The sequence below is a fragment of the Ochotona princeps genome, chromosome 8 (assembly GCF_030435755.1).
Source record: "Ochotona princeps isolate mOchPri1 chromosome 8, mOchPri1.hap1, whole genome shotgun sequence".
Lineage (NCBI taxonomy): Eukaryota > Metazoa > Chordata > Mammalia > Lagomorpha > Ochotonidae > Ochotona > Ochotona princeps.
The window spans coordinates 62,019,051-62,043,676 of NC_080839.1; the positions used below are offsets into that span (position 1 = coordinate 62,019,051).

Here is a 24,626-nt window from a genome sequence, read left to right on the forward strand (position 1 = left end):
ATGTCTGTCCCTCTGATGGTCCCTCCACAGACGGGGGAGGCTGGACCGCAGGGTGCTGAGGGGCCCCTGGCCCCTGGCCCTGCCCTACCTGGTGTCCTGGTTGGAGTCCTGGGCCAACCTCACCAGGTTGTGCACCAGTGTGTCTGTGCTATCCCGCGTGCCCGACAGAAGCTTCTCCGCACCGATCTGCTCCAGGACAGTCAAGAGGTGCTCAGCGGTGCACTTCCGGACTAAAGGGTTTCGGTGGCTGAAAGAGAACACAAACACAGCCATCGGTCAGGTGTGGGGTAGGGGAGCAGGTATGCCCACACGTGATCGACAGTTGCAGCCCTATGTTTGGAATCAGCCAGGAGCTACAAAATCTGTCCTGCATGGTTACAGGGGAGGGTCTCAAGCAAGAAGTCCTCTCCTCCTAACAGGATGGCAGCAGGGAGAGTGGAAAGAACAGTGACATGAAGCTGCAAGGGGGCCCCCAGAAGGCAGCCCATCCTCAGCACCCCGAGGCCTCCCTGAGCACGCACATCCTTCCTCCTATCTATCTGCACTTACCCAACTTCTCTACCAGCTCACTTGGCAACTCAGCCCCAGGGGTGGATTCTGACATTTCCCTGGGAGTAGCTCTCTCTTTGTCCCTGGGGCAATCCAGCTGCACCACGTGGCCTGCAGTCAGGCAGCCAGCTCCCTGGGAGCACCTGCTGCATCCACCTGGAGCCCCACATACACCCCACCCTCAGCAGGTGCTTGCTGAACTGACAATGGGAGGGAGGGAACTAATGGGGTTTCATCATCTTCACTGAGCTCTGGTAAAAGAAACCCATCTGGGTCACCTCCCTCCAACAGGGCCTCTTTGTCACAGCCATCAGGCAGCCTGGGCCCCACTACCCCAACCAGGCTTTCACCTAGGAGAAACGCAAAGAAGAGCTCTCCACACTCAGAGCAGCCCAGAGGCCAACAGCACCAGCATGGCGACCAGAATCTGCATGTTAGCAGGTCCCCAGCACACGGGCCCCATCCAGGCTCCTGCAGGCCCCTGGCCCTGGTTGACAGTGATCGGCTGCCCCATCCTCTCCTGTGCCACCAGCACCAGCCCAAGTGTGGCATTTCTGCACCTTGCGCACCTTATAGACCTGGTTTCATCAGAAGGAAGCTAGGCTGCGCTGGTTGGGCCCGGAGCCCAGCAGTCTTGTCTCCCAGGCAGGCAGAGGGACCTTGCCAGGGCCACCTTCTGCACGTCCTGGCCCTGGCTCCTTTCCTTATCGGAGCCTGCCCCGGAAAGCTGGGCAAGCTAAAAGCACTGGCCCTTGTAGGGAAAGCACCTTGTGCACTGTGGCCCTGGGACCCTCCTACTTCTTCCCCTCCCAGCCAATGCAGCAGCCCATACTAGACGCCTGTGGAGGTGAGAGCCACCAGGGATCGGGCGGGGGTCACACTCTCCACCATGGCCCCCAGGGAGCGGCTGGCAGCCCTCTGGATGAACTCGCTGCTGTTTCCCATCTTGTGCAGTAGGCAACGGGCCACCTCCTCGGCCTCCTGGTCCATATTCTTCTTCAGGGCCCGGAACAGGTCGCCCAGGGTGCTGATGGCCAGACGGGACACCTTGGAGCGGAGGTTGGTGACCTTGACAAACAGAGAGGAGAGAGAGGAGGGGGTCCTCCACAACTGAACCTGCCAGGGTCCTGAGCACTGCCATGTCCCCTCCCACCACCCTTCCCTCAGTCCAGGGCTAGCCAAGCGGGAAGTGAGGGCTCTGGCCAAGCTGGAAATGAGAGGTAAATCATGCAGCCCTGAGTAGAGGGGTTCCCCGTGTCGTCAGGACTCCCACGACACTGTTAGCCCCTGAAACACACAGCTGCCTGCAGACTTCCATGCGCATTTATAGAGAACGCCCAATTGGAGTTTCATGGCTGTCCTTGGGAGTGCAGGGAGGAAGCTCACGATGTGCAGGAAGCAGGGAGCTCAGGCCACTTGCAGGCCGGTGGGTGGCCAACCCACCCCATTCCTGGTGTCAGCACAGTGTACTGGGTGCTCTGTGGTCACGCCCACTCCTGAGCCAGGCATTGGTCCAGTGAGCTCCCTGAGCTCTTGCTGCTTCTCCCAACACAGCCTAGGCCAACTCCAGCCACTGGAGGAATGTGACAGATGCCCAAGGTTGGGCCGGGGACACCCCATCCCTCCTGGTGGGGGTGCAGGGGAGGGTTGAGTAAAGAGGACAGTGTTCACTGCGAGAAAAGGCACTCAGCAGTCCAGCTGTTTCCATTCCATGAGCAGGGATGCCTGCGTGCCAGACAGCGAGCCCCCCACCCAGCACTCCACAGCTGCCATGGAACCCCCGAGGAGCACGGCAAGGGAGCAGTGGAGTAGGGCAGGGGACACAGTGCACAGTGCAGGCTGTAGGGTGGCCTCACCTCCCCGGACACTGCCAAGGAAACATCGTGCAGCCTCCCAGCGAGCACATCGGGGTGACACGTGGCCAGGCGCTGGACACTCAGCAGGCCCTTCTCCTTGACCTGCCTGGGGAGTAAGGTGGGACCGTCACTGTGTGTGGGAGGAGAGGATCCCCTGCCTTCCGCATACCTGGGCCACCTGCTCCTCACCCTCCCCATGTCGCCTCACAGCAGGGTGGGGGTGGCCTCTGGGGTAGGGCTCACTGGGATGACCGTGCCCTACAGGACTAGCTGCTCAGAAGGCGCCACCTTTGCAGAGGGAGAGGCCACCTGCCCCAGGACCCATCTGGGTCCTTGACATCAAGCTGAAGCCCTCTGGAGACGGAGTGTGAACAGGGCGGCCCGAGTCCTGCAGAGGCTGCTCCACGCATGCCCAGTACCCTGAGTCTCCGCTTTGCTTCTGGCTCTGAGCAGGTAAGACATGATTCATAGAAATAATGGTATGGGAGCTCCCTTAGGTCCAGGCCCTGGAGTCAAGTTCACACTTATCATGTCCAACTCTGGAACCACCTGGAGGGTCCCAGGGCTCACACAGGGGTCTGGGAGACATCCACATAAGCACATACCCAAGCGCAGGTGCACACACACACACCCAAACACATGTGTGCACACAGGCAGGTGTACACTCACCCACACACAAGCACACACCAGAGCTCATACACGCACACACACACACACTCATCTCCCCACAGTACCAGAGCCCAGGGAGGGACAGCCAGGCAGCTGGGGGCAGAGCAGTACCCCACCTGGCGCCGGCCCCAGCGCAGGCAGGAGCAGCCAAGTCCTCACCAGTCAGCACTGCCGAGGCATCGCAGGGCGTCCGTCAGGCCCAGCTCGGGATTGGAGAAAGGCCTCAGTTCCCGCAGAACTCTACCCTCCAGGTCCTCCTCCTCTTCCTCCCACTCAGGAGAGCCCAGCGTGAGTACCGCGGGCAAGGAGTTAGCTGCGGTCACAGAGAAGGGGCAACAGCTGTCAGCCAGGCAGACAGATGATCACCAGCCCCAGCAGCTGCCCCTCCCCGGCCTGCCCACCTCCCCCTGCCTGCCAAGACCTGGCGGGCAGCACTGGGCCCACAGGGTAGCAAGGGACTGGTAAGAGCAGGGAAGACATCCCTGGGCCACACTCCCTGGGCAGCCTGGGGAACCACCCGGTGCTCCACGGACTACTTTGTGCGAACTTTCTGCATTCCCATAGTTACTGGCCTGAGAACCATGGCCAGGTTCGCCCTCATTCCTGCCCTGCCTGTGGTGGCAGTGAGGCTCAGTGAGCTGGTCATAAATGCCCTCTGTGCTCATGTCACACCCAGAATCTGAGTGACCAGCACCTCCCTGCTCCTCCTGGAACACCTGTGAACAGGTGAGTGCCCCAGCAGTACAGCCACGAAAGACACTGGCAAGATGGGGGAGCCACCCACAGGCTCTCAGCCAAGGCCTGGCCACCCTGCAAAGACTGCCAGCTGGCCGAAAGCTGTTAGCTGTTAGATCGGGCAGCTGGCACGGAGCCCAGCCGGGAAGGTGCCTGCCTCTCACATTGGAGAGCCTGTGTCCAGTCCCCTGGCTCTGGCCCCTGATATCAACTTCCTGCCAGCGCAGATCCCAGGAGGCAATGCAGATGGCTCTGGTGTTTGGGCTCCTGAAACCTAGATTGAGTCCCCAGTGTCCAGCTCCTGCCTGGCCCCAAACTCTGGCCATTACAGGCATTTGGGAAACAAAGCAATAGAAGAGAGCTCACTCTAGTCAATGAATAAATAAAATTGTTCAAGTAACTTGAGTAATTCTTCGCCGACTATCAGGAGAGGCAGCAGCACGCAGTTGCATTCAAACTCAGCTTCCCAGGAGGTGGTGAGAAAAACTGAGAACGGTGGGATGTTTTTCTTATCTCCAGCAACCTAACTTCCCTGAAGACCAGATTTCTACCCACTCACCCTCACTCAGTGAGACACCATGACAGACAATACTGGATCAGAAGCCATGGGTTAAGGTCCTAGTCCCCGTGGCCACCACCGCCTGGGGTGACCCTGGGTAACTTTGCAGGGCCAGGTCTCAGCTCTGCTGTTCTGACCCAAGTGGGCTGCTTCGTGTAGCCCAGTTCTTCCAGGAAGCACCTCTCAGCTACGATGATGTCCTCCTCTGCCAGTCTTCTGAACTTACCTCTACTTTCCCAAACACTGCACTTTTCTTCAAATTCTAAATAAATTTATTTTCGAGGGAATTCCATAATTTACCATAATTGGTAAACTAATATTACCTGTCATCACATACGATAAATACCTGCCAATCACAGTGAAACGCTCTGACAGTGGATGACAGCCTGCTTGGCGCGCCTGTGTCAGAAGACACAGCACTCAGCTAAGACTCTGTCTAAAACCATCAAAAGGACTCAAAGGGGGCCTGGGAGGGGAGGGGAGTGTACATGTGACCCGGAGCAAGGCAAACTAAAAGCTTTTGCGGCAGACAGGCAGCCACAGACCCCGCCTCATCCCCCAGCACCCTCCCCAAGCTGCCTCCAAGCAATCTTGGCACCTTCTTTTCCCAGGCTACTACCTGTCTCCTTCCACCCCGTGTGGCTCAGGTGTTGTTTCCTGGGGCTTGACTCTAGGACAGGCCACACCAGCTGATGTGATATCTTGGGTCCCCTGGGTCCATAGGCAAGTAGGAACTCCAAACTCTATGGCAAGGCAACCTGCATCTCAGGCTACCCCCAACTTTAACATGCACCACGCCAGAAGCTGAGCGGTCCAAGGTGGGACCAGCAGAGGTCCACCTGTGCACCTGTTGGGTCTGGGCCACACCTGACGCGTGCCGGGCAAAGCTGGGCTCCTGCCTGCTGACCGGGATGCTGGGCAGGGAGGACCGGCTGGCCCGCTTCCTCAGGGGCATGCTGATGTTTCTGCGTGGGCTGTTTGTCCCCGTGGGCACAGATTGAGTTCCACTGGTCCGGAGGGGAAGGAGGCCTGCGGAGGCAAACCAAACCCTAGGGCTGAACTGCTTCTACCTGCCCCTGGCCCCCAAGTCCCCTTGTAGGTATGACCCCTCAGCAGGCTACCCCCAGCTCCCTGCCAGCCTCAGGGTGGGGCAGTAGGAAGCTGGGCAGGGAGGCTCTTCTTGAGGGGTCAGCTCAGCAGGCTGCAGGTGTTTTTGCTGAGGTTAAGCCTCAGCTTGAGAAACCTACCTGGTTTTATGTCCCAACTACCCCACTTCTCCCAGTCCAGCTTTCTGCTGTCACACACCCTGGGAGGCAGTAATGATACTTGGGGACCCTGCCACCCGTTTGGGAGACCCAGAGCTTCTGATTTTAGCCTGGCCCAATCTTGGCTGTTGCAGGCACTTGGGGGTGTAAAGCAACAGATGGGAAATCAAATGCAAAAATAATAGGGGCTAGCATTGTGGCACAGCGGACTAAGCAGCTTCCTGCAATGTCAGCTCCTCACATTTGAGCCCTCACTGCTCCATTTCTCTTTGAACACCCTGCTCAGACACCTGGAAAGGCAGCCAAAGATGGTCTAAGTGCTTGGGGCTTTTCTAGCCATGAGGGAGACCGAGTGGAGCTCCTGCCTCCTGGTTTTGGCCTGAGCAGCCATTATAATCATCTGGAAAATTAACCAGAATGAAATATGTTTCTCCTCCCCTCTTTCTCTCCTTCTCCCTTTCAAATAAATAATTTTTTTTTTATAAACAATAGCAACAATTTTCAGGAGAAGTTGGACAAGCAGCGTCCCCAGCTGGAGGGATCCTGCCCCTATACCTTCCTTCGCCACGGCCCTCCAAGGCAGGCTGTGAGGCACGAGCTCCCGGGCCGGGTCTGGCTGCTTCGCCCTGTACAACACCTCCAGCTCCTTCGTCTGCTGCTTCAGCCGCATCTTCTGCTGGGCAGACTTGGAAATGGTGACGTGGATCTGGCACAAGGTCAAAAGTCACAGGCTGTCAGGGACCCGCCTGTCCTCCCTCTACCTTCCCCCACTGAATCGTCAAGGCCACCAGTGCCCCCTGCCGGCCATTCGCTGTTCTGAAATGGAAACCCTGTTCCCCAGGAATTTCATGGATCAATGCAACCCCTTACCAGCCCAACAGGCAATGCATGTACAAGAAAGAGTAAAGAGACAGAGAGGTAGCCCAAGGGACCCCCCGTGGAGCGACACAGGTAAGGGAGGGAGAGGGGGAGAGCCATGGAAGAGGCCCCAAGGCTGGGGTGTGCCTGGGACAGGCAGGGGACACTGTGGACCCCAGCTGGACTGCTCATTCAGAGGACAGAACCTGACTCCCATTTTTGGGGGAAAGGAAGAGAGCTTGACCACATGGGGCTGTTACTGCTGTCGCCCCTGCTGGGGTGGGAGGCCTGGGAGTCCAGGACCATCCCCATTTAGCCCCGAGTGGGTCACCAGCACAGAGCATGCGCCCAGTTGCCTTCAGAGCTCCTCTGTTGAACTGCCTGGAAGCATCTCTGCACAGGGCAGCCCTTTGCTCAGCTCAGAGACACTCCAGGGAGAAAGCTGTCCCAACCCAGTGAGGGGAGCTACCTCTTCAAGGTCACCTTGCATCAGGGACGTGTCAGCCTCTCAGGCTCAGCCGAGGGCCCTGCCATCACCACCATGTTCAGCTGCTTCCGCGGGCATCCGTCCCAGTGATTCAGGGTGGTTCACCGGGGCCCTCCGTGCTGTCTCCCTCCCTTGCCTCCTTTGACCCCAGTGTCACCTCCTACTGTGCTTCTTCAACCCCCACCCCACCCTTGGCAATGCTCTGCCTTGTCCCTTCACCTTTACCCCCATCCTGTCTTTTTCCCTTCTTCAAACCCTACCCGGAATCCCACTGTAGGTTCTAGGTTTTCAGGGAGGCTGCCTTGGCTCCATTTTCTCACACGGGGGCGCCACACTACACAGGTCAATAAAGCCTCCTGGTGTTCCACCAAGTGTCCACTCCCAGGTACCTTGGTGCTGGCCTCCTTCGTGTCCTCCTGTTTCCACAGGGGATGGGCTTCTTTGGCATGGCTGAAAGAGGAGGCTGTCAGCGTGGGAGCTGACCGAGAAGAAGGAAGGGCAGGCTTCCGGGAGGCGGAGGCTGACCCCTCTCTGGGGGTTGGGACTAAAGGTCTGGGCCCTGCAGAGACAGGGAAGGAGTGGCGCTGAGGACGCCTAGCACCCCGGAGGCCCCGGTGCTCCCTGACCCTGCAGCGGCGGCCGCTTTGCTACCCAAGCCCTCAGCCTGCCCCGTGCTTCCCTGGCAGGGCAAGACAGAGCTCGATGGGCAGCTCAGGTGGGTGGGAAGTGGGCACTGTAAGGTCCCACACCCATGATGGGAGGCTGCTTGAGACTGGGGTCCTGCATGGCTCCTAGGTCACCCCCAGTCCCCTGTCTAGCCTGCAATGACTGGAAAGAGCCCCCTGTGTGGGACCCAGGCACAAGAGGGGCATGGTGGGGCCAGCATGGTGGATCAATTGGCTAATCTTCCACTTGCAGGTGCTAGCATTCCATATAGGTGCTGTTCATGACCCAGTCACTCCACTTTCCATCCGGCTCCCTGATTACGGCCTGGAAAAGCAGTAGAGGACGGCCCAAAGCCTTGGGACTCTGCACCCACGTGGGAGACCCGGAAGACGCTCCTGGCTTCCCCTTCTGTGTGCCAGGCATGATCTACATGCAGGCTAATGTTGTTCCAGCCGGACGGGTGGGACCAGAGCCCTGGACACTCAGCTGTTTTAGATGTCCTGTCCTCACCTCCACTCCGGCAGACACCTTGGACAGCCTGTCTGAAGCAGCCTACCCTGTCCACAGACCCCTGACCCAAACTCAGGCTCTCAGGGTTTGCTCTTCCAGACCATGCGGGGGTGTCAGCATGTGTCACCCCAGGAGCACAGAAGCAGCTGCCACAGAGGCTCTGTGCCGAGCCTTCTGGGCCCAGCCTCCTGCCCTGGCCCGGGGACCTGAGGGTCAGCCTTCTCCTTCCCCTGTGGCCAACTGACCATGCTGAGCTGATTGCAAAGGGGCCTGCCGATGAGTCCCCTCTTCTCCAGCAGCCCAGGCTCAGGATGCTGGGCTCCCCAGTGGGAGGACAGGTCTGAGGTCAGTTTCCACCCCCCCTTACCCCTGCATCAGGCCCAGAAGGGCCGGCTCAGCTCACCTTGAAAATGTCTGCCCTCTGGTCCCGGCGCGGTAGCCTAGTAGCTACCTTGCCTTGAATGCACTGGGATGCCATGTGGGCACTGGTCCTAATCCAAGCAGCCCCACTTCCCATCCAGCTCCCTGCTTATGGCCTGAGAAGGCAGTTGAGGATAGCCCAAAGCCTTGAGACTCTACACCCGCATAGGAGACCCAGAGGAGGGTCCTGGCTCCTCGCTCCTGGCTTCAGATCAGCTCAGCTCTGGCCATTGTGGCCACTTGGGGAGTGAATCATCGGATGGAAAATCTTCCTCTCTGTCTCTCCTCCTCTCTGTATATCTGACCTTCCAGTGAAAACAAATAAACTTTAAAAAAAAATGTCTGCCCTCTAGCCCTCACTCCCTGACCAGGCTATCCCTGATCCCCACATCTGGAGAAAGGGGACACGGTCCCTCATCTGGGCACCCTGACCACTGCTCCTCTCCCATTCCCTCAGGCCTGCTGCAGCACCCACCCCCACCCCCTCTCCGAGTGCTTTCAACTCTCGTGGAGCCTGGCACACCTTGTCCTGGGCAGGGACACACAGAGAAGACAGGTGGAAGAGACACACGTGGGGAGTACGTACCCAGAGACTTGGGGGTCCTCTCCCGCGGGCCATGGTCCAGAGCCAACCTTAATAGAAGAATGGGATGAATGCAGTTCTAAGAAGAGGCCCCAAAGCAGGCCGTGCCACCCTGGGGACAGAGGCGGCTCATCTCAAGGCTGCAGAACGTGAAGCCCTTGCTGCAGACACCAGTGGCCCAACCCCAAGGGCCCACAGGAAGGCCGGGGACCAGGGGGCATGCCTGGCGCTGGTTTTAGCTGTTACTGTTCCAATGCCAAACGCCACCTCCTCATTCAACAAATGTGTGCCAAGGCCCCAGGATGGGTCAGGCACTGTCCTAGACCCTTAGCACTGGGCAGCGCCAAGATTTCCAGGATCCAGGGTCCCGAGGAGACCACCTCTGTGCGACCACGTGTGCCTCTCTCCTCTGGCAGGAAGTGTGCTGGGGCCGAGACCCCCGCCACGCTGGAGTAGCACAAGGCCATTGCCAAGGGCCAGGAGCACAACGGGCTGTATTCTGGCCTCAGACTCGCTCACAGAATGACCCACAGGAGGTCAAGAACTCCCTGGGTCCACTGAGGGGCCAGACCTCAGACTGGACCTGGGCAACAAGACCTCAAGCACCCCTTCTGGGGAGTGGAACCACAGAGTACCACAAGCAATGCCACCCCCAACCTGTCCTGGGCCAGGGAACTCACTACTGCCCATCACACTAACGGACTGGTGGGGTCGGCGACAGGGCAACTGAGCCGGGAGCCCCTCTGTGCTCCCTGACTTCTAGGACCTCATGGGGTCTCAGGCATTTCCAAGTGAGCTACAGGATGGGCCAGGCATAGCTCCATCTGCCCACAGCTCAGGCTCTGCATCCAGGGGCGGGCTGCCTTTCTTCCCCTCCAGCTTTGGGGAAGCCCCTTGCTGCCCCTTTCCCTGAAGACCCCTCAGCAGCAAAGATGGAGGCCCAGGCTTTGCTCCCACCCCAAGAGCACAGAAACCCACAGCTGCTGTGGGCCTCCAGGGGGCAGTGTTTCCAAGCCTGGTCCACCACGCCATTGCTGTTTCCCTGGAGCGCATGGGAACTAGGTAGCTGCTGATGCAGGAGCTAAGCTCAGCACCCAGTCTGTCTCTGCCTCCCACATACCCCTGGGCATGCTGCTCAGGGGTGGGCAGTGCTGTGCAGGGGTGAGGGAAAGGCAGGGGCTGTGAGGACAGTGGAGAGATCTGGGGAGACTTGGTACAGTAAGTCCTCAGAGGAACGGGACTGCAGGGGCCAAAGTCATGGCACAACAGATCAAGCGGCCACCTGCTGGCATCCCTCGTAAAGGCTGGTTTGAGTCTCCACTGCTCCACTTCCAGCCAGCTCCCTGTGCCCTTGCACCCACATGGGAGACTAGGAGGAAACTCCTGGTTCCTGTCTCCTGGCCCCAGAGCTCTACCCAGGCATGGAGTCCAGGCAGCACAGAGCACCGGCAGAGCTCAGCGGGCAGACAAGGAGAAGGCGGCAAGGTTGGCTGGGCCTGGGGCTCTTACCGGGTGCATGGGGGTGCCAGCCCTGCGGGGACGTCCTGGCCTGCAGGCAAGGGTCCAGAAGGGAAGCCCAGCAGCACTGTGGAGGAAGCGGCCCTGGCTGACGGCCCAGTCTTGGCGATGGGGGGGATCACCATGCCTGCCATCGGCTTGAGCAGCTTCTCGTCCTTGCAGTGCAGGTACTGGGGGGACACCTGCACCTAGGGGCAGAGACAGGGAGTGAGGGCGGGCTGCAGGCTCCCCTCCCAGGGGTACTGCCTCTTCCCAGGAGCCCCCTGGGGGCAGAGAGCTGGCAGGTGTCCTCTGACTTCTCTTTCCATCCCTGAGACCTCCTAAAAACTCCCTTGCTCACCACCCCTAGGTAGGAAAACTGGCTGCCCCTTCTGTTGCCCTCATTCCAGAAAAATTCTAGGACCTCCAACCACATCCAGTCCAAACCTCTAGTTCTATAGATGCAAAAACTGGGGTCCAGAGAGGGAAGTGACCTGCCCAAAGTCACACAGCAAGGCGTGTGACCCCTACCTCGTCTCCACCAGCATCCTTTCTTCAGCCACCCTCCCTCCCTGGTTTACACCTAAGGCAGGTGAAATTCCAGGCATCTGGACCAGAGAGGGCCTAGGGACCAGCAGGTCAGAGACAGGTGGCTCTGCAGCCCCTCCCCTCCACTCAGCCTCCCTGCCCAGCTCAGACGTCTTGAGTGTAGAGTGAGGGGGAGTACGAAATGAGGGCCCTGGGCCTCCCCCATCCTGAAAGGCAGCCCTGGGACACGCAGGATACAGGAACTGGCGCTGGTACAGGATGGAAAGACAGGATGGAGGCTGAGAAGCTCCAGTTCAGACGGACCGCAGTGGGAGCGCTCACCTCTGGGGCACCCTGCCGGCTCCCTGGCGGGTCCAGGTCCCTGTCCTTGGTCTCGGGGGTGGTGGGGATGCTCTGGATGGGTGGCATGGGCCTGGGCACCCTCAGCAGCCTCTGGGAGGTGGCACGTGGCACAGTGCTCCTCAGGGGAACGCTACTGGCATCCAGGGAGGCTTGCGGAGAAGGGAGGAGTGGTGTTAATCCTGGAAGGCAGGGAAAGGAGGAAGCTCCCGATGGCACCAGGGTCTGTGTCCTGGGGGAGGGCAGAGAATGAGTGGCCTGTTCTCCCCCAGTGCCCACTGATAGACTAAGTCAGCAACCTTTCCCGTTCCTGTGAAACTAGGGAGCGAAACCTGATCAGTCACCACTCAGAACTCAGAGATGCAGACTGGGGTGGCCAGCATGACAGCTCAAGTGGCTAATCATCTTCCTGTTAGTGCCAGCATCTCATATGGCACCAGTTCATCATGTCCCGGTTGCTCCACTACCATCCAGCTCCCTGCCTGTGGCCTGGGAAAGCCGTCTAGGACAGCCCAAAACCAAGACTTTGCACCTGTGTGGGAGACCAGGAAGAAGCTCCTGGCTCCTGGCTCCTGGTTCCTGGCTTCGGATCAGCTCAGTGCCAGCCATTGCAAGCCACTTGGGGAGTGAACCAGTGGCTGGGAGATTTTTCTCTCTGTATCTCCTTTTCTAGGTAAATCTGCCTTTCCAAAAATAAATAAATAGATCTTTTTTTAAAAAAAAGAAAGGAAACAAGCACTCAAAAAAAGGCAGATTAGAGGGTGAGAGGGCTAGTGTCGTGGCATAGCAGCCTAATCCTTCACCTACGGAGGTTCACAGAGCAGCCACTAGGAGGAGGGAAGAGGCGTTGTTTCAGGCAGTGTGGAAGCTGACTGGGGGCTGCAGTGGTGACCCGGAAGGAGATGCTGTTACAGGGAGGTCAGCACGCCACACAGAGGCACACGTTGACCAGTCCTGAAGGTCCCCAGCATACACCCAGGGAGGTCACCTGGGGTCCCTGACCTGGGGCCAATGGGCACAGGCGGGCAGGGGCTGCAGCTCACCTCGAGCAGACGCTGCCAGGCCCTCCGAGAGCCTCCTCTTCTTGAGTTTGTCCTTGATCTGGATTGTGTCCTGGGCCACGCTGCTGGCCTGGGACTCCAGCGAAGGCAGGGGCGCCGGGGGGCGAGGCCCCAGAGACAGGAGACCAAGGTCCCTAGGGTGACCATTTCTGGCCTGCCAGCTCTTCCAGGGAGTGTCCAGTTCGAGGCCTCGTGAGTCCCCAGGTCTGCTCAAGAGCTGTGATGGCCGCTCCCCAAAGCTTGGCTGGGCCTGGAGGGAGGCTGAGGGAGACAGGGCCATGAGCAGCCGGGCAGGCAGGACCCAGGCTGGCACTGCTGCAGCGCCCTCTGCTGGCCGCCTGCAGACTGTGCCAAGGCTGAGCCTGGACAAGACCCGGGTTTATACTCTGCGTACCCGAGGGAAGGGACAAATGTGGGTCCTGTCATAGCACAGATGGGAGCTGTCAGCACTCAGGGGCCTGCCACTTGCTGGTCTCCAGGACCTGGCATGTTTGTGGAGTGTGCCTGACACCTGAGAGATGCTGGAGGACTGGAAACAAACTCAGTAGACATGAACCCATCAAGTTCTTGCTCAGCAAGCACTTAGCAACCAGCACTGCCCAGGCAGGGGGAAATCAGAGCTGAAGGGGGCGCACTCTATTACTAAGGGACTTTCAACATATGCAAGAAATAAGGCCGCAGGGAAGTTCAGAGCCAGGTCTCCGTGAGATAAGCTGTGAGTTTGAGACAACTCGCTGAATGCACTCAGAAGTGACAGGGAACCTGGGAGGACTTCAGGCGCTGGCGGCCTTTAAGCCGCGCCAGGGACAGAGGTGAGGGCCCTGAGACAGGGAGCAAAGCAGAGGACATGATGACCAGCTTGCTGTAGCTTGGCTATGCACACAGCCCCTGGCACGAACTGTAAAGCCCTGGGACCCCGGGCCACAAACGGAAGGAACTGCACCAGCCACCAGGAAAACCAGGGACCAGCCACAGGTCCACAGGGAGGCTGGCAGGACATGGGGCCAAGCTAGGGCGCCACCAGGTTCTCCACCCAGAGCCAGGGCACCAAAACTCTGCAAGGCTAATGAGAAAGTCACGGAACACAAAGAGGTGCCAACCGGAGAATGAGCCAGACCCCGCCCAGCAAAGTTGGACACCCCCACCTACGACCCTGAGAACAGAGCCTTCCCCACACTGCATAGCCAGCCCACCGCACCCCACCCCTGGCACCCCTGCCCGGGGTCTCTTCCAGTCCCTAGGGTGCAGAGTTGGAAGCACCTGCTAACATCGGCAGAGAAGCCCAGCTTCCCCTAGGGCGAGGCCTTCCTGTGGCTGTGACCATGGCCTTGGCCCCAACTGACAAGGCAGCACTGGCCAGGTGAAGCCCCCAATCTCTTCCCAAAGCCTCCAGAGAGGCCTGGGACCTTGGCAGGTCAGCATCTCACCTTCTTTGTGAGCAGGTGGGCTGGGGCTGGTACTTCTAGGTGACAGCAGACGGGGCTTGGTGCTGGTCCGAGGAATAGTGCCACAGTACACGGCCATGGGAGCCACCACCTTGGCTGTGGACAGAGCCACACAGGAGCCGGTCCTCAGAGGCCTCCCAGGCCAGGGCAAGGGAATGGCCTGAGTGGTCTCCAGGCCAGCGGCCCCAGCTCCCTCCCAAGGATCAGCAGTTCTGCACCCCACAGCACACCAATCAGCAAGGCAGGACCCATGCTTGCCTCCCAGAGGGAAGTTCAAGGCCGCAAGGCAGGCCAGGCCTGCAGCTCTGGCTGCTGATGCTAACGGGGTCACCTACTGCCTGTGAGGGCCAAGGAATCGGGCCGCGCTCCTTGCTATCCCCACCCTTCCCCACTGACCCTCATCCTCAGCCCAGACTCACACTCACACTCCTGGTCCTAGAAGAGCATCAGCCCACCTGGCCTCTGAGAGTGGAGGCAAAACTCAGGCCAAGTCCCCGGAGTACCTGAGCCGCTCAGCAGGCAGAGCCAGTACCAGGGCCTGACAACCAGCTGGGCTCATGGGGTGTGCCATGTCTGGCTGCTCTCTGCCCCCTGTCCCCAGGCAGCCATGAGCATCCCTGGTGTGTCCAAGCGCCTCCAGCCTAGGACAAGCAGCTCCCCACATCGCCCTTACCTGGAGTGGCATCGTCACGGGTGCCCATGCCAGCGGTGGCGAAGGTACCTGCAGGCCCGCCCCAGGGCAGCCGCTGTTCTGTGATGACCGTCCTTGGGGAATAAAGAGAGCTGTGCCCAGTGACAGCCAGGGCCCTGTGTGGAGGCCAGGGAGGGGTCCATCAGAGCCTCCACACAGGGCCCTGGCTGTCAGCATATCAGAGAGGGTGGAACTCTGCATGGCATCTTCGGTCGGTTCCATTCTCTGACTCCTGAAGTCCCAGAGGAACACGGACTCCCCATGCCCTTGGCTGTCAGGACTGGCGTGGCCTCCCCAGCTGTCTGTCAGCACTAAGCCCTCACCCCCACCTGGGTGGACAAGCTGTGCCTCTGGCCCCCTCAGCTATCTCGGCATTCCGGGGCTGAGGCTTGGTCTGACCAGCCGTCAGTTCTTGGGTTGGATCTAAGTTCTGTTTCCCTGTGACGCGGCCACTTTGCAGCATCTTGTGAGTTCATGGCGGAAGTTAAAGGCGGCTCCTATGTCGTGACAGCACAGATGTGCACCAGGGGTGGAGTCAGCAGGGGCGGGGCCAGCATTTGTTACAAGTTAGGTCACTGCTTGGGATGCCTACATGCCATGTCTAAGTACCTGGCGGGAACGTGGCTCTTCCACTTCTGACCCAGCCGCCTGCCAGTACACACTCTGGGAGGCAGCAGAGACTGGCTCAGGTCCTTGGGTCCCTGCCACCCTTGTGGAGACTGGCTCTTATGGGCATTTGAGGACTAAACCAGCAGATGTCAGATCTCTCTTGATCTTTCTCGATCTCTCTATTTTTGTTTCAAATAGAGAGTAGAACACATATCTCTAGCCTCCGGGAGCCCCCTGGAGCTCTCATCTGGAGACAGGGCATTGGGCTGTGCCAACTTCCTTTGGCTGGACTGCTCGGGAATTGGCAGAACCTGTCTTCCCACTGGAAGCCAGCCAGCTACTCTCCTGTCGCAGGCTCCAGAAGGCAGCAGTGGGACTGACCCCACCTGAGCCTGGCTCAGCCCTGGACTGTGAGCCATGGGATCCCCTGCCTGGGGAGGCCCGAGATCAGAAGGATTTGTTGAAAGTGGTCATGAGAATGAGACCCAGCACCTTCCATAGGCAAGGTGTAGAGGAGGCCCTCTTACACCTGCCAGCAGGTGTCTGGGAAGAGGCTCCTTCCTGGATAAGCCCCACAGGCAGCCCCCCTGCTGCACTGGTTTCTGAGTGACTCCCCTCCCTGTCAGTGAGGGTGTCAACCACATGGAACACGTTTCTTCTGCATCCTCCGAGATCTAAGCAGTGTGGAGTGGGAGCCCAGTGTCTGTCCAGGGCTGGACCTGGCATCCCACTGAGCCCAGCGCTCTCAGTCCCGCTGGGTCTACACCCACCTGGGGGGTCTGCACAGCAGGTAACCAGGGTCACTCAGGGACCCACAACAGTGTCTGATGCGACATTATGAAAAGGCAGCTGGCCAGGAAAATTACTGAGACCTGGAGGCCAATGAAAGACACACAGCCAAACCTCAAACACCAGAAGCAGAGGCAGTCTAGGGGGCTGAGCCACCACCATGGGATGCTTGTACCCCATCCTGGAGTGCCTGGCTCAAGTCCTGCTGCCTGCTCACGATGTAGATGCCACTTGGTTCCTGCCTCCTTCAGCAACCCCAGACATTTCAGAAGGGAATAGAGCGGCATAGACAGATAGAAAGCTTAGACTCAGGAATTAGAAATCATACCACCCTTCACCCTTTATAATACAGTCTGCCTACTTGTCAGTCAAATGGTACTTTTCCCGGGCTGGACTTCCCCTCACCTGGGACTGGAGGATGGCACCATGTAACTAACTCCCTCCCCAGAGTCATGAGAAGCCAAGCAACAAGAAGGAGCGCCCTCTGTCACATACGGACACAAAATGAACACAGCAGCATTCCTCGCCCACCTCTGTCTGCTCTGTCCTTGAGTGAGCTTTTGACTTCCTCACCTTTAAATACACTTGACAAGAAAAAAAAAAAGACCTGGATGCTCCACTTCCAACCCAGCTCCCTGGTAACGCACCCGGGAAGGCAGCAGAGGGGCCCCAAGGGTGAGCCCCTGCACCCATGTGGGAGACCCAGATGGAGTTCCAGGCTCCTGGCTTCAGCCTGGCCCAGCCCTAGCTGCTGTGGGCATTTAAGGGAGTGAGCCAGAGGATACAAGATCTTTTCCTTTCTCTCTCTCGGTCTGCCACCCTGTCTTTCTTTTTTTTTTTTTTTTTTTAAAGATTTATTTTATTTTTATTACAAAGTCAGATATACTGAGAGGAGGAGAGACAGAGAGGAAGTGGAGCTGCCGGGATTAGAACCAGCGGCCGTATGGGATCAAGGCGGGAACCTTAGCCACTAGGCCACGCCGCCAAGCCCTGCCACCCTGTCTTTCAAGTCAATGCTTTTCAAAAAGTGTTTTTTGCTAATATACAGAAGGAATAGTCAGAGCCCGTATGGCCCAGGTGACAAAGGGTCTGTAACCGGTGCTGAAATCTACAGAATCCACGATCTCCCCAACCTGCACCTGCCTTTGGGTAGCGCACAGATGTAACTAGAAATTGGAGATGAAGCAACAAGTGCACAGGTAACACATTGCAGTCACCATTCTCCCGTGACTTCAAGCAGGACAGATCCTCACAGCTCGTCAAGTTCAGCCGGAGGCCCGGAGCACCTACAGAACCAAGCTTTCACTTTCCTGGGTCGCCATAACGCCCCACCAGAGACTGGGCGGCTGGTGCAACTCATAGAACTGGACTTGACGGTCACAGGACCCCTGCTGAGGACTCCTCCTTGGCTGTGGGCGGCCACCTGCTCCCCATGTGTTCTACAGCACAGAGGGGTGCGCTCTGGGCTCTTCTGGGACATTAAACCCATCACAGGGGCCCAGCTCGTACCTCATCAACCCCACATGCACCTCCCTCCCCTCCCAAGACCAGCACATTAGGGACAAGGCTGCAACGTACGCCTTTTTGGTAGAGCAGGGGGACACAACTGTAGTGTCGGGAACACACGCCCATGGCCTTCAGGAGTCAGTACCTACCCCAGCACATGGTGACAGCCAGCAGCCACCAAGGCCTCCGGTGGGGCTGCATGCAGAGTGGACTTCTGTAGCTGCCCACCAAAGCCCCAGTACAACAGCTGCCACGGCCATGTAGGCCCTGGGGCGAGCCTATGGCTCCTGTGTGGCTCCTGCATGGCAAGTCGTTGCAGCGAATCCTGCTGCAGCCATGGGCTGGGGACCTGGTGGCCTCCTGCCATGGCTAAACTGTCCACACTGGAGGAGAAGGTTCTAGCTCTTGGCCCCACTCCTGGGAACTTGACAGGAAAAGTGTCCAGCTCATGGCTCCAGGAATGCCATGTGCAGGGGCTGTCAGAGGAATGCCTGCTCCACCAGCAGGAGCCCACACCTCCAGCCTGTCTCTGAGCCCTGCAGGCACCCAGACCTCAAAGTAACCGAGTGACTGAGAACCCAGACACCCTTTCCCATGACAGTCCCTGCAAAGCTGCCAAGACCAGACTCGGGCACCGGCTTCCCTGTCACGTGCCAGAAACAGGCACATGACAGGAATGTCTCTGCAAGGAGCTCGGAGGGCTCCAGTCGCAGCTCTGCCCTTCCCCCCACCGTTCACAGGAAGGTGGACTCCTCAGGGACAGGCCTGGACATGCGCCTCTCCAATTCATGTGCTGGGCTCAACCTCAGAAACATCAATGGCTTCCCCCCCTCCGAGAAATCCACCCCGCCCGGCCCCCGGGCAGGGACTGGAGCTGCGCTGGGCCAAAACCCAGGGGCTTTGAAATGAAGCGGGAGTCTCCAGCTCAGCCACAGAGGGCAGGTCTGTAGCGCAAAGATCAAGGGCAGAGAAATCATGCTGAGGAGTGAAGCCCACCTCATAAGACGGGAGAGGTGCGGAGGGGGCGCGGTGCAGAGGGGCACGGAGGGCAGTGAGATGCCCAGAAGGGAAGGAAAAGTAGGAGAGAAAGATAGGCTGGAGGCAGGTGCTCAGCTGCCTGGCAACACCCTACCAAAATGGGCATCCACAACAGTGAGTGGTAGACCTACACGTGGACCCAGGCCAGGCTGGCAGGGGCAGGCATAGGCACTCCGGAAAGTGGCCTGGCCTTGACTAGCAGGCCCAAGGGCCTAAGGGCCAGCAGTTTTGCTCCTAAATAGGCTCACACAACAACTGTCTGGATGGTGGCCCGGATCTGGAACTGACCTGAACGTCCCACAGGGAAACAATGGGATAAATTAGACTGAGCGTGACTGGAGGATGCTGCTGCCTCCAGAGCAGGCGTCCCCAGGGCTCGGGCCGGCAGCTCCCACCCCCACTCACTGCTGCACCTGTCTGCAGATCTGGATCCATGGGTACCCACGGTGCCGATGCAGGCAGCCAGGTAACCTGCACCACAGAAACTGCCGGGGATTCATGAGGCACAGGATGGAGCCTGACCTAGGTCCTAGAGCTGGGCAACAGCGAACTATGCAGCCTGCCTCCCAGGTGACCCTGAGGTCACACCAGCCCTGCCAGGTCCCCAGGCAACAAGTCCTGGAGAGGTACTTGGTGAAACCCTAGTGAAGGGAAGGGCCATGAGCTCCACAGCAGAGCATGGCAGTTCCTATGGCAACAGAAGTGACCATGCCGTCCAGCTGCTCTCTGACCCTCTCCACTGTCGCAAGCGGCACCCCACTTGACAGCGGGGAACCTGAGACTTGGGGGTGGGAAGCAGCCCAAACCCACATGGCTGGTGAGAGCATCACTGACTTGGTGTTAGAGCCCAAACCCTGAGCTCGAACCAGACACCCCCATGCCTGCCACCCATCCCTCAGGACACCACCACCCTTGGCACCCCCTGGGAGCTCTACCCCCAAACCGAGAATACTGCCCACTGACACAGGCCATGAGTCGGGCAGCCCCTCCTCTTCCTCCTTTTTTGGAGTGAATGCACAAAAGCCCAGAGAGGGGCAGGGTCCTGCCCACAACCACACAGCCTACAGGTCCTCTGGCGTCACATCTTTCCTCTTGCCACATCCCTTTTGCCCTCCAACGATTTCAGGGGTCTTACTCCTCCCTCCTCCTCTTCCCCACTTTCCTCCAAACAGCCCGTGGACCCACAGTTTCTCACCTCTCTGTCCAGAGGTCAAAGCCCTGTCCCTGGAGGAATCCAGGGTCCCTGGTCCCTCCAAAGGCAATGTTGCCTGTGAATCCGGTTGGGGCAAGGACAGGGCAGCCCCAAGCTTGGCCCGCCCGCCCTCCTGGGCAGCACCCTCCTGTCTGGGCAGGTGCTGGGGCGGCCGCTGCTGTGCGCAAGACTCTCCTTGGATAAACAAGGCTGCATAGCAACCGCTCTCCAAAGGAGCCCACAGCTTCCCGGAGCCCGGAGACCTGTCCTCTGTGGGCACTCCCCAGTGACCCACCTGTCCCCCTGGTGGCTGTGAATGCCAGAGAGAAAGAGAGAAAGAGAGAAAGAGAGAAAGAGAGCAAGAGAGAAAGAGCAAGCACACGGCCCCACCGCGTAACAATCAGCAAGAATGGCTTGGGGAAGGGCTGTTGGTGCCAAGCCCGTTTCTGCTCACTGGCTGCTGGGCATGGTCAGGTTCGGCAGGCAGAGAGGCAGGTGGGGTGATCAGTTAGGTATAGCTGAGTACGGATCCTGCCCCTGCCAGCTGTGCATCTCTGACCAGGACTTTAACCTTCCTTGGTCTCAGTTTCCTCATCTATAAAATGGGTGAGATAACAATACTGATCCAACAGACTGTGGCACAGCCCTCTGCCCCTTTAAGCCTAAGGTTGATGAAGGCTCCAACATGAGCAGTCCCAAGGGCTGCATGCCCCCTGGCATCTTGAGAATCCTTTCATTCAGCTTGCCTTGGATCAGCCCACAGCTGTCTCCCCAGCCAACACCCACGTGTTGCCCAACCCCACACCTGACTGCTGGCTGTGCACTTCTCCATGTCCATATCCCCACTGCTCCGAGATCCCCCTGAGGACGAGGCCCAAGAGTGACTTGGTTCCACACCCCCAGCTGCGGCTAAAAGGCCCGTAGCCCGCAGAGCTGACACACAGCAGCCTTAGAGGACTAAATTTACCTGCCTCCTGGCCACCAGTCGGGAGGAGAGCCCTGGAGAGCCCCAGGTAAGTGACCGTGCTCACACTCGCCTTCATCCAGCCCAAATCCACTTCTGAAAACCACTAAGATCTCAGGGGGACAGCTGCTGTGGCTCAGCGGTGGACACCACCTGCCATGTCAGAGCGCCTAGTTCGAGTCCCAGCTACTCTGCCTCCTACTGCTAAGCCTGGGAGGCTGAGGGTGACGGGCCAAGTGCATCATCACTGCCACCCACCCGCCTGCCTCCTGGCTTCAGTCTGGCCCTGCATTTGGGAAGAGAATCAGCAGATAGAAGACAGCTTCTCTCTCTGTCTCTCTGTCTCTGTCTCTCTCTCTGAAACACACACACACACCCCCCTCTCTAGACCCTGGTGCTGGTCAGGGTCTGTAAAGACACTGAGGCAAGGGCTGAGAGCAACACCCATCACACCTTTCCCTTCCGTGTTCACGCTTTGTCTCTGCCCAGACCTTATCTGTGCTGCAGACAGAAGTATGGCCACCACGCATGTAAGGTGGAGGTCAGCCAGGGGGCCACTCTGACATCCTTAGCTGGCACAGCCACAGCTGGATATCAAGCCACAGGTCCCTCCTTGTGGGGCCCCCAGGGAAGGGGATGCTCAGGCCACGCCTACCATCCTCCCTGCACCCAGGCTCCGCCCCCACCCCCGAAACAGGATAAGGATTATTAGCATGTGACAGGCCCAAAGTTCATGACAAGGGGACGGGGACTCAGTGTGATCCTGTCAGCAGCTTTGCTGTGTGGCCTCCTGCAAGACCAGCCCATCCTGGGCTTCCATGCTAATGTGTGCGACAGGAGGAGACCAAGAAGTGGCTGATGTCCAGCTCCCTTGGACCCTGGTTTCCTGTATTCTGGAATCCACTCCAGTCTGGAAGCTTCTCTGCCTTTCACGAAGGAGGCAGGTTGGCACTGTCTCTCAACAAGTCCCGTCGGTGAGGAGGGTCTCAAAGCCCCTTCCCCAGCACGAACTACAGCTGCTCCAGGAAGCAGGTGAAGAGCGGGGAAGGGAGGACGGAGCCTAAGGAGCACTGCAGTGAGGAAAGGCAAGGTCACGGTCAGACTGATTCCTGCTCCCCACCTGGGGGAAGGACACCAGCAAATCACAGCCTGAACAGAGGGAAAGGACGTGGCAGGGAGGACCTAGGTCACATCACAGAAGCTGTAGAAGACACCGCTGGGCTGCGGTCACCTGCAGCCCAGCCATGGGACAAATGTGATCAGAAATAGGAAGAAGAAGGAAGCCCTGGCTTTGAGAACACCAAGCCAGTTCATGCACAGCCCACGTCCGAGTCTGCACCGTGCACTGTGACATTCCAGGAAACAGTGGAGTGGGAGGCAGCTTCCGCACCTGCGAGCCCAGATAGACCCAGGTTCATGAAATATTTCTGAAGACCTGAATTTTCAAGAACACACACTGAAAAAACACTGCTGTAGTCTGTCTTGAAGTTGCTAAGGCAACCAGACCAGAAGTTGAGTATCACCAGATAACAAATGTATCGTTCAGTTCAAAAAATATTTTGCTTCCTGAGACCAGGGAGAAAAAGCAGATGTCAGGAAAGGTATGCAACTGGCGAGGTGTCGTCCTCCAAGCCAGCCCGCCCTGCTCTCTCTCCAGCCTACCCAAGGACATGTCTGCTGCGTCCCTCCAGAGAAAGCATCAGAAATCCAAAGAGAAGAGAAAGCCAAAAGCCCAGGGTCAGGGGTCAGAAAGGAGAGGACTTAACTCCCACTGCAGGAAAACCACAGTGTGGGCCCAGCGCTGTGGCCTAGCGGCTAAAGTCCTCGCCTTGAAAGCCCCGGGATCCCATATGGGCGCTGGTTCTAATCCTGGCAGCTCCACTTCCCATCCAGCTCCCTGCTTGTGGCCTGGGAAAGCAGTCGAGGACGGCCCAATGCATTGGGACCCTGCACCCGCGTGGGAGACTCGGAAGGGGTTCCAGGTTCCCAGCATCGGATCGGCGCGTACCGGCTCGTTGCAGCTCACTTGGGGAGTGAAACATCGGATGGAAGATCTTCCTCTCTGTCTCTCCTCCTCTCTGTATATCCGGCTTTCCAATAACAATAAAATCTTTAAAAAAAAAAAAAGAAAAAGAAAAAAGAAAACCACAGTGTGAGGTCCTACAGCACCTGCTCCCTTCTCCAGAAATCTACTCCACAGCCAGAGAAGCCTTTGTGAGCAGTGCCAAGCCCCCTCCAGAATGTCCCGGACAAAGTCCCCAGGCATCCCACCTGCTAGCTGAGGTGCCTGGCTTCAGGAAAGCCCCCCTCGGCTGTGAGGTCCCAGCACTGGCTCTGAGGCAGCCAGGTCCGCTGGGCCCTGGGATGTGGGGTGAAGCCAACACAGAAGAGGTTCTCACATCCTCCTGGAGTGGACAAGCCAGGGCCGGCCAGCCAGCCAGAGGACAGCCGGGCCTGCTGGGCTCTGGGCACCGATTCTGTCTGACAGCAATGGGGACAGTCTCATGTTTCTCACCATTCCCAGAGTGACAGTTGCCACGACTATAAATCAGCTTTTTGGCGACTGTGCATCACCAGTTGAATATCAAGGAAGTCACAGTCAGACACATACAGGGACTGAGGCAACAGTACACACACACACTCGTGGGCCTGTGCTGGACCTTTGGGTGGACCCCTTCTCCCACACACATCCACAGGCAGGGTGGCTGGGAGCCTGAGACATCCACAAGGCAGCAAAGCCGCAGCTGCCAACTGAAGCACCGCAGATGCTTACCCAGTTACCTGCCCAACATCCCTCGGGGTGCATGCCCTTACACCTCTCATTCTCTGAGGCTCGAGAGGGTCCCTGGGCTAACACAGGCAACGCCAGGGTAAAACCCCGGCTCGTGGGGTGAGCCTGGGGTGCATCTGTTAAGACAACAGTTGGGGGTCTCCCCTGTGTAAGTTCCCAACTCTGCTCCCAATCCAGCTTCTTGCTAATGCAAGAAGGCAGTACGGGATGGATGGTTCCAGAACTTGTTTCTCTGCATGGGAGATCCAGATGGAGATTTTGGGCTGCTGACTTCAGTCAGGACCAACCCTGGCTAGGGTAGGCATTGGAGATGAACCAGTCAATGGAAGATGTCTCTCTATGTCATTCAAATAGAAAGAATTAAACACCAATTTTAAGCACAAAGGCAAACGTATCACTGAATTTGGAGCGTCTGGCTGTGAGGCAGCTCCAGGATGGGAGGCTGCAGTCCCAGCCGGAGCCCACTGGGTGGAGGCACCCAGAAACGGGCCTTCAGGGTGATGGTGGGAATGGTCTCCATCGGGACTACGTAGCATTAAAGAGGCTTGCACACTTGCTGAGCCTCACTGCCTGGAGCGGCACACTTAGGATGTACTTTCATCCACTTCACACTGTATTTCCACGACCTCTTCAGGGCAGCATACCCAGCCGTGGGGCGACCAGGCCTTGATGCGCCACACATGAAGTACTCAGCCTCACCTTCCAGGTCTTGTCAGGACTGTCCATGCCAGACACCTGCACGGTGGTACAGTGGGTTAAGCCACTGCTTGTAACACTCCACTTCTGTTCTAGCTTCCTGTTAACATGCCTGAGAAAGCAGAAGATGCCCATGTGCTGGGACCCTTGCTATACTCACATGGGAGACTCGATGGCGTTGCTGACTCCTGGCTTTGGCCTGGACCATTCCAGGCCTTTGTGATCATTTGGGAAGTGAACCAGCAGATGAAAGATCTCTCTGCCTTTTAAATAAATAAACAAACAAACAAACAAACAAACCT

The 24,626-nt window shown here is 58.2% G+C and overlaps 1 protein-coding gene across 3 annotated transcripts in view; it reads right to left on the reverse strand.

Annotated features, from left to right (window-relative positions):
* The window catches only part of TOGARAM2 (TOG array regulator of axonemal microtubules 2), a 33,416-nt gene extending 18,667 nt beyond the window's left edge, over nucleotides 1-14,749 (reverse strand). The window contains exons 1-13 of one of the 3 annotated variants that reach the window (XM_004582884.2): nucleotides 14,722-14,749; nucleotides 14,031-14,144; nucleotides 12,586-12,864; nucleotides 11,525-11,694; nucleotides 10,667-10,863; nucleotides 9,161-9,207; nucleotides 7,368-7,537; nucleotides 6,189-6,339; nucleotides 5,236-5,397; nucleotides 3,234-3,387; nucleotides 2,406-2,511; nucleotides 1,382-1,617; nucleotides 89-247 (exon numbers count right to left, since the gene is read on the reverse strand). In XM_004582884.2, coding sequence (XP_004582941.2) covers nucleotides 89-247; nucleotides 1,382-1,617; nucleotides 2,406-2,511; nucleotides 3,234-3,387; nucleotides 5,236-5,397; nucleotides 6,189-6,339; nucleotides 7,368-7,537; nucleotides 9,161-9,207; nucleotides 10,667-10,863; nucleotides 11,525-11,694; nucleotides 12,586-12,864; nucleotides 14,031-14,144; nucleotides 14,722-14,749 — 1,973 coding nt within the window. The remainder of the gene's footprint in view (nucleotides 1-88; nucleotides 248-1,381; nucleotides 1,618-2,405; nucleotides 2,512-3,233; nucleotides 3,388-5,235; nucleotides 5,398-6,188; nucleotides 6,340-7,367; nucleotides 7,538-9,160; nucleotides 9,208-10,666; nucleotides 10,864-11,524; nucleotides 11,695-12,585; nucleotides 12,865-14,030; nucleotides 14,145-14,721) is intronic. The other 2 variants (XM_058667427.1, XM_058667428.1) reach the window with 2 other exon arrangements.
* Nucleotides 14,750-24,626: the final 9,877 nt, after the last annotated feature.